Raw genomic sequence first — 17776 nt, forward strand, 5'->3', positions numbered from 1 at the left:
TGTATAACTTGTTTAAAGTCTCATATTGAACTTTATTTAAGGGCGTCACTCAATCTGTTGGTGGTTGCCTCACGTTGTACGCCAGCCCCCAGACGGTGGGACGTCCAACGAACACCGCCTTGGCGCCGAGTGCCAGCGCCTTGACCACGTCGGTGCCTCGACGGACTCCGCCGTCCATGTAGACTTCGACACGGCCACGGACTGCACTTACGATCTCGGGGAGGATTTCAATCTGGAAACACACCGCATGCAATAATAGTATTGTTTACCCTTTTACCAAAAAACAATATATCAAATATATCAATAGTTATTATATTTTGATGCTAAACGTTCACAGAATACTTTTTTTATGTAAGGATGATGGTAATCAAATCTTTTTTATCATATCATCGCCTTCCCAGACTCTAAAAAAGGGGCATCACCTTACACCTTTTTGTCCCATATAATGCACCCCAAAACTTCGATTCGGCGTACCGCGCACTGTAATCTAACAGACGACCCCAGTCTGATTTAACTTATTAAATAGCTAAGATACGTATCAAAGGCCGCTGAAAGAAGACACTGAGGTTTTCCAGTAGGGCCAAGAAAACCCCGATTTTTTTTTGTCGTCAGTAACATTTACATTAACTATTTTACTAAGTTGTACCACACGGCTATCAAGCCTTACGTGAAAGTTAGTACCGTCAGATCGACGTCAGTCCGCTGTACTTCCAAGTAAAGTTTTGGGGTGTATTATATGGGACAAAGGGTGTAAGAATACACCTTCTTTTCTGAGAGTGCATGTTGTGCAGCAAGATGCTGAATATTCTGCTCCCAAGTTACACTTTACCTGTCATCGACTTGATCTGTTACGGCCATAGAAAGGCTTGCCGAACACTCTGAGTGCAAACCTTTTCGAAATGCCTGTTTTGCGATAAGCAGGTATAAGGATCAGTGACGCTACAATGCAAAACAACTGCATGAGAAGCCAAGCTTGATGTTTGGGCTCTCGAGACAGCGCTTATAAAAAAAAAAAATTTAATGTTGCACGATCTTTTTAAAAGCTATATACATCGCGTACGTAACGTACTCATTACGGTTTTATTTTTTTCTTTAGTTTTAAGTACATTGATATTGGGACGGTAATGTTAGAAGGCGTTCCATTGGCCAATTGTAACTGTACAACAAGCCTTATCGTAATTATGAGAATCAGTAAAGACATTTTTTTTAAATCGTTTTAGGTGCGGCTGTCCTCTTTCGTCATTACTTTTTATTGTACATTGATTCGTTCTATTTCAGTATAATTTATATTAATCATGTTCACGGTTTTGCTTTAAACACACGCAAGGTTCGCATTTTGTTGTATGTGGATGACATTGCTTTTTTTCTGACTGATACGGAGAGCGCTGGAATAGTGGCAGAACTTACGAAAACGTTTTGTTCGCAAACTAGATGCGCTGTAAAATGGTATAAGTGATTGTGCTCCTAACACGGCGATTGCAAGTCGAAGCAGTACGTGTTCGAAAACAATAAATGGTCGTCTTTACCGACTCGCTACTTAGGAGAGTCATTGGAGCTTGGGGTCGAGACATACATCGAGGAAATGCATTCACTTTTGAGTCATTGCATCCACCGTGACACCACATCCAACGAAAAAAGTTCGAGGACACCTATGCACTTTTTTAGAGTTGTGAATGCGAAAACATAAATGTCGTTCTTCCGCTCTTCTAGTTCGTCTACGGTATACTGGCGTGGACGGCCACGTTTCGCACTGCCGAGGCTGCGGCCGCCGACGATACACGTGCCTCAGGCGCCGCCATGTTCCTCGGCGCCGAGAACGCCTGACACGAGAGCGGCAGCCAAGCGCGCGCAATTGTTGTGACCCGGCCGCCAATGGCAATCTAGGAGCCGCTTCGCTCAACCAATGGGAGAACGGGGAATTTGTTTCGTGTTTTTTTGCGGTTACAGACGCCGCAGGCTCCGCTCCATGGGATAGTTAATGCTTTTGCATTAAAGGGTGCTCTCAAAATCTGTAAAGCAACGTTCGCTCTTCGCTTCCGCTACTAACTTTACCTTACCTAAGGAGCCCGGGGTAATCTGATAATAAACATTTCCGAGAGCAGCAATAGACTATATGCAGAAAACCCCAGCAAGGCGGCGAACTTGGTGAGGAAATTAAAGTGACAACTGCTGCCGTGAAGCCGCTTCGAGTAATCGTGAAAAGTGACGCCCTGGTCAGATCGAGAAGTACAGATCTATTCCAAATGTGATTGCAAAGCTGGAAACCGCAAGGCTCAGTTGAAGAACTTGGATTTAGTGGCCGAGAAGTCGGACTGCTCAGCGAAAAACAAATCTTGTAAGTCGCTAGGTAAGAACCGTGACATAGAGTGGGTGCATTCACCGAAAACTCCGAATGGCGTTTATGACTTGTATGCCAAACGAGCCCTCAGGGTTTTACCGCTTGTCTTTGTGGAAGAGGAGGGGTAGGGGTTTGGGACTAACAAAGAAAAGTCAAAGCATAAGCAAACTAACACTTGAGATGTTCCTGACCATTTCTTTAACGCACAAGATTAGAATGGGTGTTCTGGTGATAAAACTCAGAATAAACTTTTCAACGCTAATAAACACTCCGAGCGCACTCACAGGAGCGTAGGTTGTCCCGGAAAGTGTCCTCATGTTATGGCGCTTCCTGTCCCAATTTTGTCCGGGTTTCACCACTAATTTTGTCCCGGAAATCCCAGCTCTATGAATAACTCAAACTGCGTGCTCGATCCAGAAAATGTAAAAACTGGCCTTGCTTTCAACATTGATTGACCTAGTTTCTTCAATATAACAGTGCGCCATGAAACGTATAATCGAAATGTAATTACTGAATGTTCGTTAATTAGTCATTTATTAGTTGCATTTTCACTTAAACATGGCGTCAACCTGACCGTATTACTCACTTACAGAGACCTCATTTGTGTAGCCTTCACGACCATTTTTTGTTGAAATCCGTATTCAATAAAAAAACAGTATGATGTCAAAAGAATTTGATCAAGAGGAACATGTGGAGCTTAAGCCCGAGTTCCAGAACCTTACCACCAAACTTACTGAAGAGTGTGTTTCAGCAAGCCAGGCTAGAATTTGGAATGTCCTAACTGCTGAAAGGCTCCAGAAAAAGATATAAAAACCAGATGGCAGTACACGGCATGTATCGCAGAGTACGTATATCGCAGACTAGCTGGTTATGGTCGAACATATCTTGAGACAAAACCCCGAGACTGGGAAAAAACGTATTGTCCATCGCTTTCTTTATCTCGGAGTTTCGTCATAACATATGTTAAATAAGCAATCGAGCGTCTAGAGGACGCAGTCCTAGAATTCAAATAAGACAAATAAACTTTTATGAAGCTCAAGTGAAATATTTCGGCCATGCACTAGAAGCGGAAAGACTGTAGCCCTGGAATATCGGAAAAGGTAAAAGTCATCATAAAACCTCAGGCGGGTACGAAAGCACCCATGTCCCATTATCTTTTACAAGCGTATGGTTTTGATTACCTTTCTTATCATGTTGGGCTACCGAATCACTGGTATTTTGAAATATATATGGTATCAAAAAAGGAGAGCGTTTCTTAAAGAGACAAAAAGCGTTTGACAACAGCTAACCACTTTATTTTCTTAAAGAGGGATATTATTCTTTGTTATGGTGCACCTTATGAATTTGAAAATATCTGCTCTTATTAAAATTCAAAGGGATAGAATTATCCCAGAACTTCCGCTTGCAAAATTCACAGCCAGTCCTACAAGAAAGTCAGGCATTAGCTTTCGGTGTGACTAAGACTCATCACTACCTCTCGGGCAATAAACTGAGGATGAACTTCCCCTTAGCCCACTAAGGACGAGCTGCTACGTTTTCAACGTATAAGTACTAGTTGGTCTATTAGTCAGGCTCGAGAACTTGTGACGCTGAAGCATCGGGTCGCTTAACATTGTACCTGGATGACCAACCAGGTGTAGAGATCAACCAATCTCTTCATGTTAAAAGGGCGTAATCTTACGTGGTCTCTGGTATAGACTACGCGCAACATACAGAAGCCGTCTCAATAGTATTACAAGTTACGCGTGCACTCTGTTTCGCTACCGACCTATCACTCAGGGCCGTTTCGAACCAAGTCTTCTGCTGATGGGAACAAGAGGAATCACTCTAGAAATGGTGTAAAACCTGGGTCTCAAGTTGGAGCGCTGAGGTCATCCAAAATTTTACCGGCACGTTTGTCACGGCTTTCTTAAAAAGTGTTTAAAAAAAAAACGCTTCGTAAATAACGCACCGTTGCTGCAACTCCGTCCAGCAGCCAACCACCGTGGTTTGAGACAATTATCGCTGAAACTCCGTGGCTGATGGCTTTCTCCGCATCATCGGCTGGAGAAGATGGGGAAAAAGGTAATGTAGTGATTGCGCAGGCGAGCTGGTGGATGTTAACCATTTTGTTCTTAGCCCGAGACTGAGGCAGGAAAAGAGGAAAGTTTCAAAGTAGAAGAAAAATGAACAGTCTACTTTGAAACTTTCCTCTTTTCCTGCCTCAGTCTCGGGCTAAGAACAAATAGGGAAAAAGGTGTCACCAATAATCGTAGTATTAGTCTAGCGAAAGTTAACCACCGGCTTATGGTACTCAGATTACGTCTGCTAAGTACTTCTCACCCAACGACAAAAAGTGGCTCAAGATCAGCATCAACATGATCCCGTAGTACGTTATAGTGTGCTTCTCGCACCTCCGGAAACTTTTTTGGTCGTCACTGGTATGCCTCAAAATTGATTCAACACATTATTATACAAATTCGAACTACTGGTAACCTAAATGTAAAGGAACAAGAGTTCCTTTTTGTGGGGAAGCTGTAGAATTTACAAATTTCGTCTCCGAGGCTGAGAGGCCCCACTGGCAACATTAAAACGTCACGTTTTATTTTGCAATACAGAGACACTACAGCTTGTTCCCGCGAGTTACAAGAAGTTTGTTTATGTAATGTAAATGCAGAAAAAGCTCACGCCAAAACTTGGGTTTTTAGGCTGACTGCTCGACTTGCTAGCTATACAATATACGTATACAACACCTCTATAGAAAAGGGAGGGGGTGGGGGAGCATTTCATTGTTGGGTTTGGCATCACCCTCTTTTGGAGTTTTTTTTAATAGCTATTTAAATTTATTAATGATATAGAAAAAGTAGGGAAGAGTATATGCTGGTTTATTCCAAAATGTGTTCAGTTTGGGTATCTCAGATAACCGCCGGAGATTCCCTTGAAGGGGTCGTGAAACAATGTTGGGTTGGATTATTCCTCACTTTACTCAAACTTACCGGCCCAAATGATTTTCAGATTCACTCAAACGCAACGCCGATGAACAAGAAGCTTCATTGTCAATGAGTAATTTCAGGGATTAAAGCGGACGTTTTCTTTCAGTTTCTCCTTCGGATAACTTGATGACAAAGTTCCGGGAATTACATAGTTGGCGTTGTAGACAATGCGAGCCTCAGGATATCGTCATGAAGCTTTGTGAGCCCCACGTTGGCAATATTTTGATGCGGCTTATATAGTGTACACGAGCACTACGTGAGAATGCGATTCTGTCACCTGAAATTCAATGATGAAAATCACTATGGGCACGAGCCACTACCGAATGCACGTTTTTCAGTAATGGCTCGTGCCCTATCGTTGCAATGGCGGGAAATAGGGGAACTTTATCAATAGGGAGCTTTATAACAGAGTGATCCCACGCTTCGGTTCACCCAAAGAGCTTGGGGCACTGCACTGCGCACGCGCAATACGACGCCTCAAGTTCTCTGGGGGACCAACAGCTTTTGGGATCCCCTATTTTAAAACTCTCTATTGTGTGGAACGTAGTGCGTTCCCTGCGCATCACTCCATCATGTGACTATGATAAACATTGTCGGCCTATACGAGTCAGCGCCTGATCACGTGGCTTCTTGTTCAGGCTTCGAGTTGAACTGGTGAAGTGCCTACCGGTGGGAGCTGAGCGAGTTGGTTCACATCCTTGGGTGGTGCCAGCTGCACACTTATAAACACACAAATAGAAAACCGCTGGATTATCATTTATATTGAAGTCTTCTTTTTCCTTCACTACTATCAGTATTTAGTGGAGAAAGAAAGTTTCAATCCAGTGCGTAAATAAGGAATAAGAGCGCTTCAAACCAGGTTGTAAATACTGACAGTAGGGAAGGAATAAAAAGGCCTCAATACAGTGACGTCACTACGGTCAGCGGCACCCGAGCCAGTACCCGCCGCGACAGCCCCCCTCCAATCTTCTAGCCCACACGTTGCCCGCCGAAACACACCCCGCCCCCACCTTTCATGGCCCGCCGCGACACCCTCCCCCCCCCCCCCCCCCCCCAGCCCCCCAGCTTGTCGCAAGGCACAAACCCCCTCCCCCGTTTCACTACGCAGCTGCACCCCCCTCCGTGCTGCACTCGGGCTTTCCGCCCCCCCCCCCCCCCCTCTCCCCTTCGTGATGCCACAGCTTTAATATAGTTGATAGTGCAGCGGCTGCTTATTTGTGTGTCTGTAATTCTTCAACTGGCACCACCCAAGGGGTGCCGTTGCTCGTTTTTCTCAACTTTTGGATGACACTATTATTCCGTGGAAAAAGGAGACTACCCGCGCTTCATACGTTATGAATGTCGAGGAATAATACAAAGTTATATTCATTGAAGGCACAAGATGTGTTGCATTGCCACTTAAATCGGTAGCTCAGGAACACAATAGTTTTCAGTAATAACGCAGTAGGAGCGAGATTTTCAAGCTTGTGCGCACCGGTGGTGATTCCCTTGAGGATCACGGGTAACTTGGTGATGCTCCTCAACCAACTGACGTCATCCCAGGTCTGCGAAGGGTCGACCAGTCCTTGCTTTCTGATGAGCGGCGAGTTGGGTACGGTGTATCCGTCTTCCAAGATTCCTTCAAAGTTGGCAAACCTGGATTTTGAATCACCCCGCAAAACACTTTCCTCGACTGCGGATGAGTTCTTCGTGACACACTTTTAGTCCAAAGACGCTCTAAATAACAGCAAGCGTAGGTGTAGGTATATCTAAAAGATTAATCCGGCCATGTTAAGGACATTTGGAATTATTCCTCTCCAGATATATTTTAATTTACTTGCTCTCTCATACGTTCCGAATATTCTTAGTTCATTTTCCTGCAGAAAACAAAAATCCCGACGAACGATTCGCAACTTTTACGACCTATATAGGGGCGCACTAGTGCTTATCAAAATGACTGTCATCTTGATGATCGTCTTAGAACTGCAGCACGAGGCTGGGCCTGCGACACTTAAGTAATTCTGGTTTCGCTAAATACGAGAAGTATTAGAGCCTCAATTTATTTTTTCACGTCAGAAAGGTCTAGGCAAGGAGGTAGAGAAAGCGATTCTCACACCGCGGTACCACCATCGCTGAAAGTTGCGAATAGAAATATCCAAGCAAATAACGAAGCTCGAAATGCAATAAAAAAAAAAAAAATGTCCGATATGCACAGGGACAATTAGCGTGACATTTCTCTTTTCCGTTGTCCCTATGCTCATTGCAATTTTAGATCTAATCGTAATCTGTGCTTCGTCAGTCATTGGGATCCTTCTGACTCACTGAAGAATAACATACTATAGAAACATTAAAGAGAAAAAACACAACAACGCCCTTTTGTAAGTCTCCATTTTTCTTGTTTCTTTTTTTTTAATTTTGAGTATCTTTTTGTTTTATCATGCACCAGATTGCTTCTGCACTAGGCAGCCGGCAACTGCCAGGCGGCGCCAACAGGGTGAGAGCGCACGGTTTTACACTATCTCGTTGTAACTTGGCAAACGGCGAACGATAAGCCCCACATTGCGTGCCGAATGCTTCGAAATGCGCGACGTATACGAGCGCAACGCACACATCTTGGAGCATGACGCAGCGAAAAGTCTGATACTTTTTCGGAGTTAAGGCGCGCTCCGGTGATACGCAGTCACGTTCCGATTAGCCTGCCAGGGCCGTAGCTTTCGCTCTACTGGCACGTTACGCGATCACGGCTTACTGGGATACCCAGTATTTCTTGCTTCAGACACTAGGCTCAGGGACGCCACCAGAGTAATAGCTCACGTTTGAACAATGCAGCCGCCACTCCCAGGGGTACCCAATATTTCTTGCTTCAGTCGCTAGATGGCGCCAAACCAAACAGCATTGCAGGTTGCCTCTAACTCTCATTTCAAGTTCTAAACCTTTGACAGCTGGACTCAACTTGTAGCGCTACATTTCTGGCGGAGACTGAGCGTTATAGGCGACGCGAATTTATATTTTGCGGTGAAAGAGACACCAATAAAGTTTCTATCGCCCTCCCCCCCCCCCCCCCCTTCTTTTACTACTTTCCCGCATCTTTTGCAAAAAGTAAATTAGGTACAGTTGTGTTACAGCGGTCGTATTTTTATACAGCATCACAAAAGGTGTAAGTTGTAAGCACACAAATCTGTTTTAGTGAGCACAGCGCCGTACTAAAGATCGTACACCTTCTTTCTTGTAATCCAAAACGCTGTTTCCAAACAAATCAGCGTTTTTCCATATCATGTGTGGGCACTGCACGTTTGCAGAAATCAAGTTCGACTGATGTGAAGTGAACGCGCCTGCGCCATGCCAACAGTAGCGCAACCGCAGCAGCGTTACGTCATTGTAGCGCGTTGGTGTATAGACCTTTTCCGCTTACTCTCGCCCCCGATTGTCACGTAGGCATATCCCGTATGGGCGACGAAAAAGTATCAAAACTTTTCAACCTGCAAATAGTAAAAAAAATAGGAGGGAAGGCAAAACGAGAATGTGTGACGGTTACGTTTATGTCCTAAATACCTTCTATCGGCGTGGCGACGGCAAAACAATGTTTTCGCCCATACTGGAAGTGACGACAAGTCAAGATCGCGGCGCCCTTGCGAAAAAGGTCTATAGACCATTCCATTTAGCGCTCTCTGGGCGGCACGATTTTGTTCGGCAGCAGCGCCCCCTCGATACATCCGGGAAATTCAGCGGGTTCGGCGGGGCAAAAACGAGAGAGAGGGCACGCGCCCGACTCCGCTAGCAGACGACAAACCGGGAGGTTGCCATTCTCCATCTTTGGGCTGTACCGGCAGGCTGTACGGAACGTCGAACTCTCACTCGTGGCTGCTGTTGCGGTAAAGCCAAGAAAACTTCGATTATTTTTTTTTTTTGTAGTCAGAAACACGTACATTACCTATTTTAATAAGTTGTACTACACGGCTATCAAGCTTCTCGTAACATTTAAGGCCGTCTGCACGACTGCAGGCGCTGTACGTCGAATTGAAGTTTTGGGGTGTATTATATGGGAAGAAGGGTGTAAGAATACACCCTTTTTTCTGAGAGTATAGTCCAAAATCAGCCTATAGCTCTCTGTTGTTCTATTCCGGCAAATGATCAACTAGCATTTCCTTTTTCCGTTACTTAAATAGCAGTTGAGTCAGCCGGCAGTACTACCCTCAACTATTGCGTGTACTGCGGCAGGAGAGCACGTTTTTATTTAATATTTCAGACTTTCACTCATGGTCGCTAAAGGCCTACACCAGTACGAACTTTGTATATAAGTGCAGCAACCGGATTTACATTTCGCCGGGTAGGCCGGCCATTCTGACACAGTTTTCCCAATGTTTTTTATTTGCACGCAGGTAACAGCGCAATTGGACCCTGTTAGTCTTTTCTATCTAGCACAGTATTACACGATAACTGTCATACCAAAGTTTGCGCATCTGCGCTTCAAATTTCCAAAATGACGCGATTTTAAACAGAGTTTGTACGCTAGCCGGGTGCTAGGCACAGCCCACTCGGCGGAGCGGAAGACATGTGGGTGAGAGGGGGAGGACATTTTTTTTCTTTATTACCCTTTCTGCTATGACCCTAATGGAACGGTCTATAGGTTATTACAGCTCCCGTAGTGCTTGGCTTGAGACACAAACAGACCGACGTCAAGACACCTTTTTTGCACGCAAGGCTTGATTCGGTGCCACCCATTGATCGGTACATGTACCGAATTTCGAAGAGCTGATTTTTATGTAATCTCGCGTAGCAGAACCGAGAACTCCATAGCCTCAATACCCACTGCTGCCCGTTTCGATTTGATGAGCATCGTTCCGGCACGCGGTCGTGTACCACTCTCTGCGCAGTGTAGGTAAAAGACACCAAACAAGCAGCAGTACCCTACCGGCAAAACTTTATTTCTTCTTCAGCATAGACACCAGACGCACATTAGGGAGGGCTCACTACTTTTGCCCTGTCTAAACAAGAACATAATACAATACCTGTTTGTCCTTAAATATAAACTGGCCGTGATCAAGACGCCTTTCTGCTTTGAACGCTTTCCTTGATGTGAGCCCTTCATTTGGGCATATCCCGATTTTGGAAAACCTGAATGAACGCACCTGATTTCTTTCGGCATGCTGCAACCCTTCTTCCGTCTGGCGACATGATTTCCAGTCACTGTCATGTCCGCGGTGAGCACGATCGCTCGGCAGCCGGCCCTTTCGGCGCGGCTAACGAGGTTCCTTGTAAGGTCTCGGTCTCTGAAGATCTGCACCTGGAACCAGCAAATTCCCTCTGGTGCTGCCTGCTTCACATCTTCGATGCTGGTGCTGCTGTGGGTGCTCAGTATCATCAAGGATCTCTCAGCCTGGCTCCCTAAAGCAGTAAAATAAGACATTATCACCTTGATCCTACGTATAAAAGTCCGAATCATGAAGAAGGGAGACCTGAGATGCTGTTAGCTCGACGCATGGTATTTTTTATTGCAATTTAGTTATTAGTAGTCATGTGACTTCAACCCAGCGATTACGTCACAAGACGACAGTTACTTAACGGTGTCATGTGACACTGTGACATTCACTTACGTGATCTCGAGGCAATCTATGATCACTAGGTCACGCGACCCTGTGACATCAAGGTGCGCGGTTGGGCACCGCGACGTCAAGTTGCGTGGCCACGTGACACTGTGAGGTCACGGTATCACGTGTCAGTGACGTAGAGTGACACAGTCACGTCCACCGCGAAGTCAATCACATGACCATGTGACCATGACCATGACCACGTGATGAGATGTCCCACGTGATTGTCGCACGCCATATTATTATGTTCTTATTACATATCTTTGTGACAATCAGGACTTAGAAACCAGCCCATAAATGTTAATTAACTGTTTTAACAATATGAGCAGAAAACTATAGTTGGTTGTATTTACAATATGTGACGTGTGCTAACTTCTAAGCTAATGCAGGTATGCGATATACAAGATTTCTGTAAATGAGGGTTTACGTCTAAAAAAACTAAATGCATGTCTCCTTTTCCAGTTCGGAACGACAAGACCTGTGACTTGCACGGTAGAAGGGGATAACACAAAGAATAAGGATCGTTTTGTGTTTTCTTGTCTTTCTGGAAGTTATATGTGTTTCTCGCGAAACTTGACAATTCGGGAGAGAAAGGATCAACTTTCATTTTTTAAACATAAATATAGCTTGCAATTATATTTTCTGTCAGAAATTCTAATATTCTAAAACTTTCTGCCCCTTTTCCTTTTCTTTTTTTTTATTTGCCAACTGAATTGTTTGTGAATAATATTTAAAAAAAAACACTTTATGCTGTAGCTCCAGGTGCTGTTATGTTGATCTAAATTATGAACTAGTTTTATGTTAATTTATATATTAGTATCGTACACCTCGTTCGTTTTGTTGCAACAATTAGGTTGCAACGTGAGGCTTGAGATGCAATTATATATATATATATATATAAGTGTGTGTGTGGGGGGGGGGGGGGTCTAAATACCGAGTTCGAGACCTATAACCTAAATCTTATTGTCGTAAAGTAACAACGCCATCTAGACAAACAAGAAGTGCAGTGCTAAAATCCTGTCGCCATCATACTACCGGAAACAGAATTCGACTAGAGCTTTCGTAGCTGCGTCGTTAAAATAGTTGTTTAGGAAGTCGATGTCACGCAAAACTTTAGGCATACTAAACTATTTCCTGCTAATCCTTGATACAAAGATTTGAACGTTTTTAACAAAATGTGAGCTTCACCATTAAAGAAAAGAAAAAAAAAGAACACTTAATATAAGCCAACACAATCCAGCGATCTACAATAACACCGCATGGAATACACAAATTCTATGCACACACATTACGATAGGATCACAGTGCAAACGAGCGCAGGCACAGAATATGATAGCGTTGCCGCGTCCGCCTTGGACTAGGCCGCCCCATGTCCAGTCATTTGATCCCGTAAGCTTGTCGTCACTGCTTCAAACGAACCGTCGATCCGTCGCTAACGTTGCTATAGATGAATATATGGGACTGGATTTCGCACCAAAAGAACCATCGTTCAAAAATCGGACATGGCATTTAAACGTCTAAAAACCATAGGTATAAAAACCCTAGATGTCAAACTTACCAAGACAGAAGTTCGGCGAGAATCGGCTATTTGTGATGATATTTACGACGGCAACTTTCGGTCCTCGAGATGTATCGAGAAGCCTGCTACAGACGAACGAGTACGGAATGACTGAAGTATTCCGTCTACATGTAGCTTGACTCGTTTTCGTAATGGTACGAATTTTATCCTGCATTTATTGGGGAACAAAGAAGGTCTAACAAACCTCATCAGGCTTATAATATCCAATTGTATTCGCGTACAACGGGATACTGTGGGAGGAAAATCATCACACTTATGGAGATCTGCTAAAAATACAGCGAGAGAAGCACCTGTTTAGAACCTGACAGCAAAGGAGCGTCAGGCCCTCCTAGATTTTGCATTGGATATGCATTGCATTAAAGGAGCGATTGCTGTGACTCTAACACGATTGGTTCGAGGCACCAATCCTCGCCTTTTAGGCTCGCAATATGGATGTTTGTTTTGTTCCTCCTAGTAATCAACACACTGAGAAAAAATACTGCGAATTCTTTCGTTTTCAGTAAGACATGAAAGCGAAAGATCTCCATGAACAAAAACATCAGGTCAGCTATATTTTTGTGATGGACAGTTCATTTTATCACATAATTGTGTACTGAACCAACTTCTGTGGCGTGAGAACTCCATAAAAAAAGACCCGGCCTACACTACAACCTTGATATCCTTCACATCGTCGTCAAACGTTATTCGGCTTCGTAGTGTTTTCACCCCTTCCCAATATTGCGGAAGCCTCCACGGGTAGGTGCTCGCACTCTCGCGCACCTCAATCGTCGATCAAAGCTGTGCACGGGCACTCCTCGCTTCCAAAGTCACACAGAAAGTTGACCCGGAGAAGAGAAATTTCGTCGCTCGTCACCAACTTAAATTAACGCAGTCGCGTACTCCCTCGGAAACATCCACTGAGCCCTGTAGCCATCGTGCCATCTGCTAGCAAGGCAAACTGGTAGAACTTTATTACGGGCTTTTATTATCATTTTATGACACTGAGACGATAAAAAATATCAATCATTAGATATTGAGAAGATATGGGGCCCTAAAAAAAATTATTTACTTACTTATCGGTCATATTCTAACCTCAGGTCGCGCCCCAATGCATTCGTCAATAGCAATGGCCCTAGCAACGGTTTGTTTTGGGCACAGCGCCATGTTGTGACGTCATAACTTACGTGGTCAATGCGTTTAGGGCCCTTGGCCGAAGGAGATTGGGCACTTAGATTCTTTTCGAAATCACCATCGAGCAATAGTGGCGGCCGCCATTGCTGGAGCAAAAAGCGTGTGGTTGGATCCGAGTCCGCGCCCAATGCGGATGCAGCGCTCGTTGCCACTACTAGCTCGTTTAGTGGTTCTAGTCATTACTATAGCCGAGCAGAGTTCACGCCGAACGCCAACACCGTACTCGTGTCCGGTGCGTGCTCATGGAACGTGCTCAAGCAATGGCTGGCTCGGATAATTGGTGCAGCTGCTACCAGATGGCGCGCTTTCAGGAAAAGGGTATACTGTCGAGACCGCTTAACACGAACTCACCGGGGGTCGGAAATCCCTTCGCAATCTCCGCTATTTCGTTATACCCGACTTTGTAATAACCGGTCTCTACAGTATTGCCAAGTTAGCGCCATCCAAGTGTGGTGACACTACGCGGAGCTAGAGGATACTGGCCACAGGCTTTGTTAATAAAACATAGTGGTGACAGGCTATGGACCCTGTGGATCCTTTGCCTCGAGTGCGAGCTTGCCACCTTTGATAGCACTTATTCGCACGCTCAGCCAAATCTCGGTGGATGGCAACAAGCTCGTGATTGAGGCTGAATATCTTGTGGGTTCTTTTAAGATGTCACCGAGTATAGGTGACGTTGGCTACATGTGCGACTAAAGGCTCATTCGCACAGAAGCATTTTTTTCCATTTTCTTTCGTTACGTCATAGGTCGCCGGAACTTCTTTGTCCCTCAAAATGTCGCCGCAAGGTTACTTCTTCAACTGGTTGCCACGCTTCGCACGAAGCACAGCTGTTCCAGTGACCCCCGTCATGGGCGGACGAAGGGTTCAGGAAACATAACAAAACGTAAGCGGTCGGTGCCGTGTGAACCGGCCTTTAGATTGGGATGCTGCGATGCCCTCACCTCTAGCGGTGGCAATTTCTCCGTCCGGGTGCGATAATTTATGGAGGGCCGTCGGCGAGATCCCGACCGGTAGCGACAGCTTCTGGTCACCCAAAAGGGTTACCTCCAATTGCCGGTGTGCAACGCCTCGGAGAACCCTTGGCCGAAGACGCAGTCTGTGTGGCAAGATAGGCGAGCACCGGTCAAACTCCACTCCTTGCACAGAAACCAGTGGTACCTCACGCTATCGGTTTTGTTCCGGTTCAGTTCCAAGATGTCGGCGAAAGTTTTGGTTCGCTGCAATTCCGGCTCGGCTAAAAATTACGGTTAGGTTCCGAGTTTCGGTTTGGTTCGGTTCCAGTTCGGCACTCAGCTCAGGCACTGGCAGCAGTGTCACCGTGTGCACGAATGCGAGAGAAAACAATTTGGCGGAAAGGAGCTGTTTTCTCGGGATTTTTACATGAACTTCGAAGTTAATCTTTATGTTCTCTGCTGTGGTATAACAGCAAATAAAACTTTCTCAATGACCAAACAAATGAAGCGGTAATTACTCTAGTATGACGTCGGTTTTATGTAGAAAAAGTTTTGAATTAAACCACTCTAACGATCTCAATAAATTTACAGTGAACTCTTTTCCACTGTTTTCAGGTATTGGGCCAATTGAAGAGTCAATTTCCCTTGTTTATAAAAGCTTGTGAAAAACAAATTAATTATTTTGTATAGTGGTTTAAAGGATATATGTATCTGAATTATATTTAATAAGAGTTTTTAAAACAATATATTTTTTTATTGAGGCGTGTCAGTACTTTTACGTTAATTTGATAAAAAAATTATACCCGCGTTTTGTTTTTTAGTTACCTAATGCCTACCTGCAACCCCATATGTATAGAAAGGCAATTTCCACGTCCGAAAGCAGGCTGATCGAAAAGCAATTGGCACACCTAAACTGCCATACGGTAACGTCGATTTTCTAGTGATTTTTAGTCTCATAGTACCTATCCTTAGATTCATATCTTTCACTTTGTACACCGTCCAAATCCTTCTTCAGGACATAGAGAGCATTCCATACTGGTCGGGAAATATCATGGACACGAACGATGTTGTCGAAACATCTTTGGAGGGCATCCTTCCAACGGAATAGGCACTGTACACCCGCGAGTGTGGGACGGTTTTTCACTCCGCCCCATCGGCGCTAACATATGTAGGCGTTACAGGCACACAAATAAACACAGCGTGCGAAGCGGCAGTGAAGAATATGTCAGCCGTGCCGATACAGTGGCAGGCATGATCGGAGATCAGATTTCTTGGCAAATCGAATTTCTCGGGGTTTTTAAGAATGCATTGTACGATTATTGGGAACAAAAACAAAGAAATGAAAGCTGTTTGGGGAGACCGTGCGCAACAAAACAAATGCAACTGGAATGTTTGTTTCATTTTATGTTGATCTTTCTATGGCACTGTGCACTCAGCCGTGTTAGTCTACAGCGATCTTAACAGTCGAAAATAATTCACCACACAGGATATCCGAACTGCATGGACATTCCCCACCCGCAACATGAAATTCAACGAGTCTCATCAATCGAACAACATATATTGTACGTACCCCAGGGTGCCGAGTTATCCGAACAAGATTTCAGAAAAGTCTCAATTAACACAGCATATTCAATATACAGTGTCGACGGTAGTCACTTAACGACGATCAGACGGAATCCGGCGTGTTTTGTTGCAAATGTAGAAGAGAGCTGCTTTTTTTGCAGAGCTTCAAAGCAAATGAACCTTGGACCCGACCCCATCAGCTATTTTTCGCGAAGACCCGGAACATAGTCGGGAAGGCTTTTTGGAGATTATCTCGACAGAAATAATCCTACAAGAGCTTCTAACTGCCTGCGTTGCGGGCTGCTTGAAGTTCGCTCTTTTCGTTCGTTTTCTGCGAAGGCCAAGCAGGCTACGAGCCCTGGGATTCCCTCCTTCTGACAGTGTAAGATAACACACAAAGGGTAAACATCCTAAACAGACAAATCAAGGAAAAACTTCCAAGAAATGCCGGCGAACTCCGAATGCTCAATGCAGGTGGGAAGTCACGTTGACCGGGCTACCACAACTCAGGCGGGTGCCAGAAATTTCTGGCTGATAGGGGTCGCTCGATTCGCAGAATGGCGGCGGCCAGACAGCTCTTTTTGTAGAAACAACCTGTATATCCTGGTAATTCGGGGTTTCTCAGAAACTGGACATACGAGTTGAGTGCGTTTCAATAGTCCCGTATATTTAAGCTTCACGTCGCAGCCAAATTTAGAAACATGTTGCAGTCTAGTTTAGAAAAATGTTGCAGACTAATTTAGAAACATGTACACAGGGGTCTCGAACTCGTTTGAGTGTAGGGGCCAGATAGTTCAAAATGTTGGGAGTCAACGTAATGCCGGGGTCAAGAGATTTCATAAGGATGACACTTTGGGTTTTCTGATTTTTGTAAACTTGCAGTTTTGCAAGTGACATCTTTAACTTTGATTTGTTTATAAGACTACTTTGAGCCCTTCCCTTATGGTATAACAATAACCAAATTGCACAGCCTCGTCAACATGCTGCCATTTTTTTAACAGAACAAGAGAGCAAACACTGTGTTTCCCGTTTGCTTACTTCACTCTTGTATTAATCAAGGTAAACGTGTCTAAATAATATCTCTTCCTTCAAGAGTTCCCGCTTCTCTGACAATTTGTATAGCAACATTTTGAGAAAAAACATGTTTTAATTGCAATATTTTTTTTTTTTTAAGGCGAAACCTTGAGCTCGTTGCTTTACATTTGACCTTTACTCCTGCTACTGCGAAGCGTACCTCTGGAAGGCAGCCAGGTTCTCCTTGAGCGTCTGCTCCCCGTCCGCTCCAGTGTTGTTGATAATCCAAGCATTCTCGTTCATGTTGGAACACCCAATGCGTTCAATGTCATCCAGCGTGGCCATAATTTCCCCAGCAGCAGCGGAATCCATTGTGACAATTCTCGGTGTGCAGCTCTTACACGATCTTTAGATGGAAAAGCCTCTACAAAAGATTACAATTCCGAATACGTTGGAGCACTTTTGACACGTGGAACTTTTCTAGAACCGTCTGGCGCTGTAACCGGAAGGAAGCATGACGACGGTTGGTATAGAACAGGATATTTGTAACCAGGGGCGGATGCAGGTGTTAGGGTAAGGTGGGGAAAAATGAGACAAAAATAATTTCATTTCAATGG

At 44.5% G+C, this 17776-nt stretch overlaps 1 protein-coding gene across 1 annotated transcript in view; it reads right to left on the reverse strand.

The window, feature by feature from the left end:
* LOC120841573 (hydroxyacid oxidase 1-like) overlaps positions 1 to 17531 on the reverse strand; it is a 30670-nt gene extending 13139 nt beyond the window's left edge. The window contains exons 1-6 of the mRNA XM_040212485.3: positions 17380 to 17531; positions 14571 to 14725; positions 10419 to 10674; positions 6785 to 6945; positions 4290 to 4381; positions 74 to 232 (exon numbers count right to left, since the gene is read on the reverse strand). Coding sequence (XP_040068419.3) covers positions 74 to 232; positions 4290 to 4381; positions 6785 to 6945; positions 10419 to 10674; positions 14571 to 14725; positions 17380 to 17531 — 975 coding nt within the window. The remainder of the gene's footprint in view (positions 1 to 73; positions 233 to 4289; positions 4382 to 6784; positions 6946 to 10418; positions 10675 to 14570; positions 14726 to 17379) is intronic.
* Positions 17532 to 17776: the final 245 nt, after the last annotated feature.

The sequence above is a fragment of the Ixodes scapularis genome, unplaced genomic scaffold (genome assembly GCF_016920785.2).
Source record: "Ixodes scapularis isolate PalLabHiFi unplaced genomic scaffold, ASM1692078v2 ptg000972l_1__unscaffolded, whole genome shotgun sequence".
Classification (NCBI taxonomy): Eukaryota; Metazoa; Arthropoda; class Arachnida; order Ixodida; family Ixodidae; genus Ixodes; species Ixodes scapularis.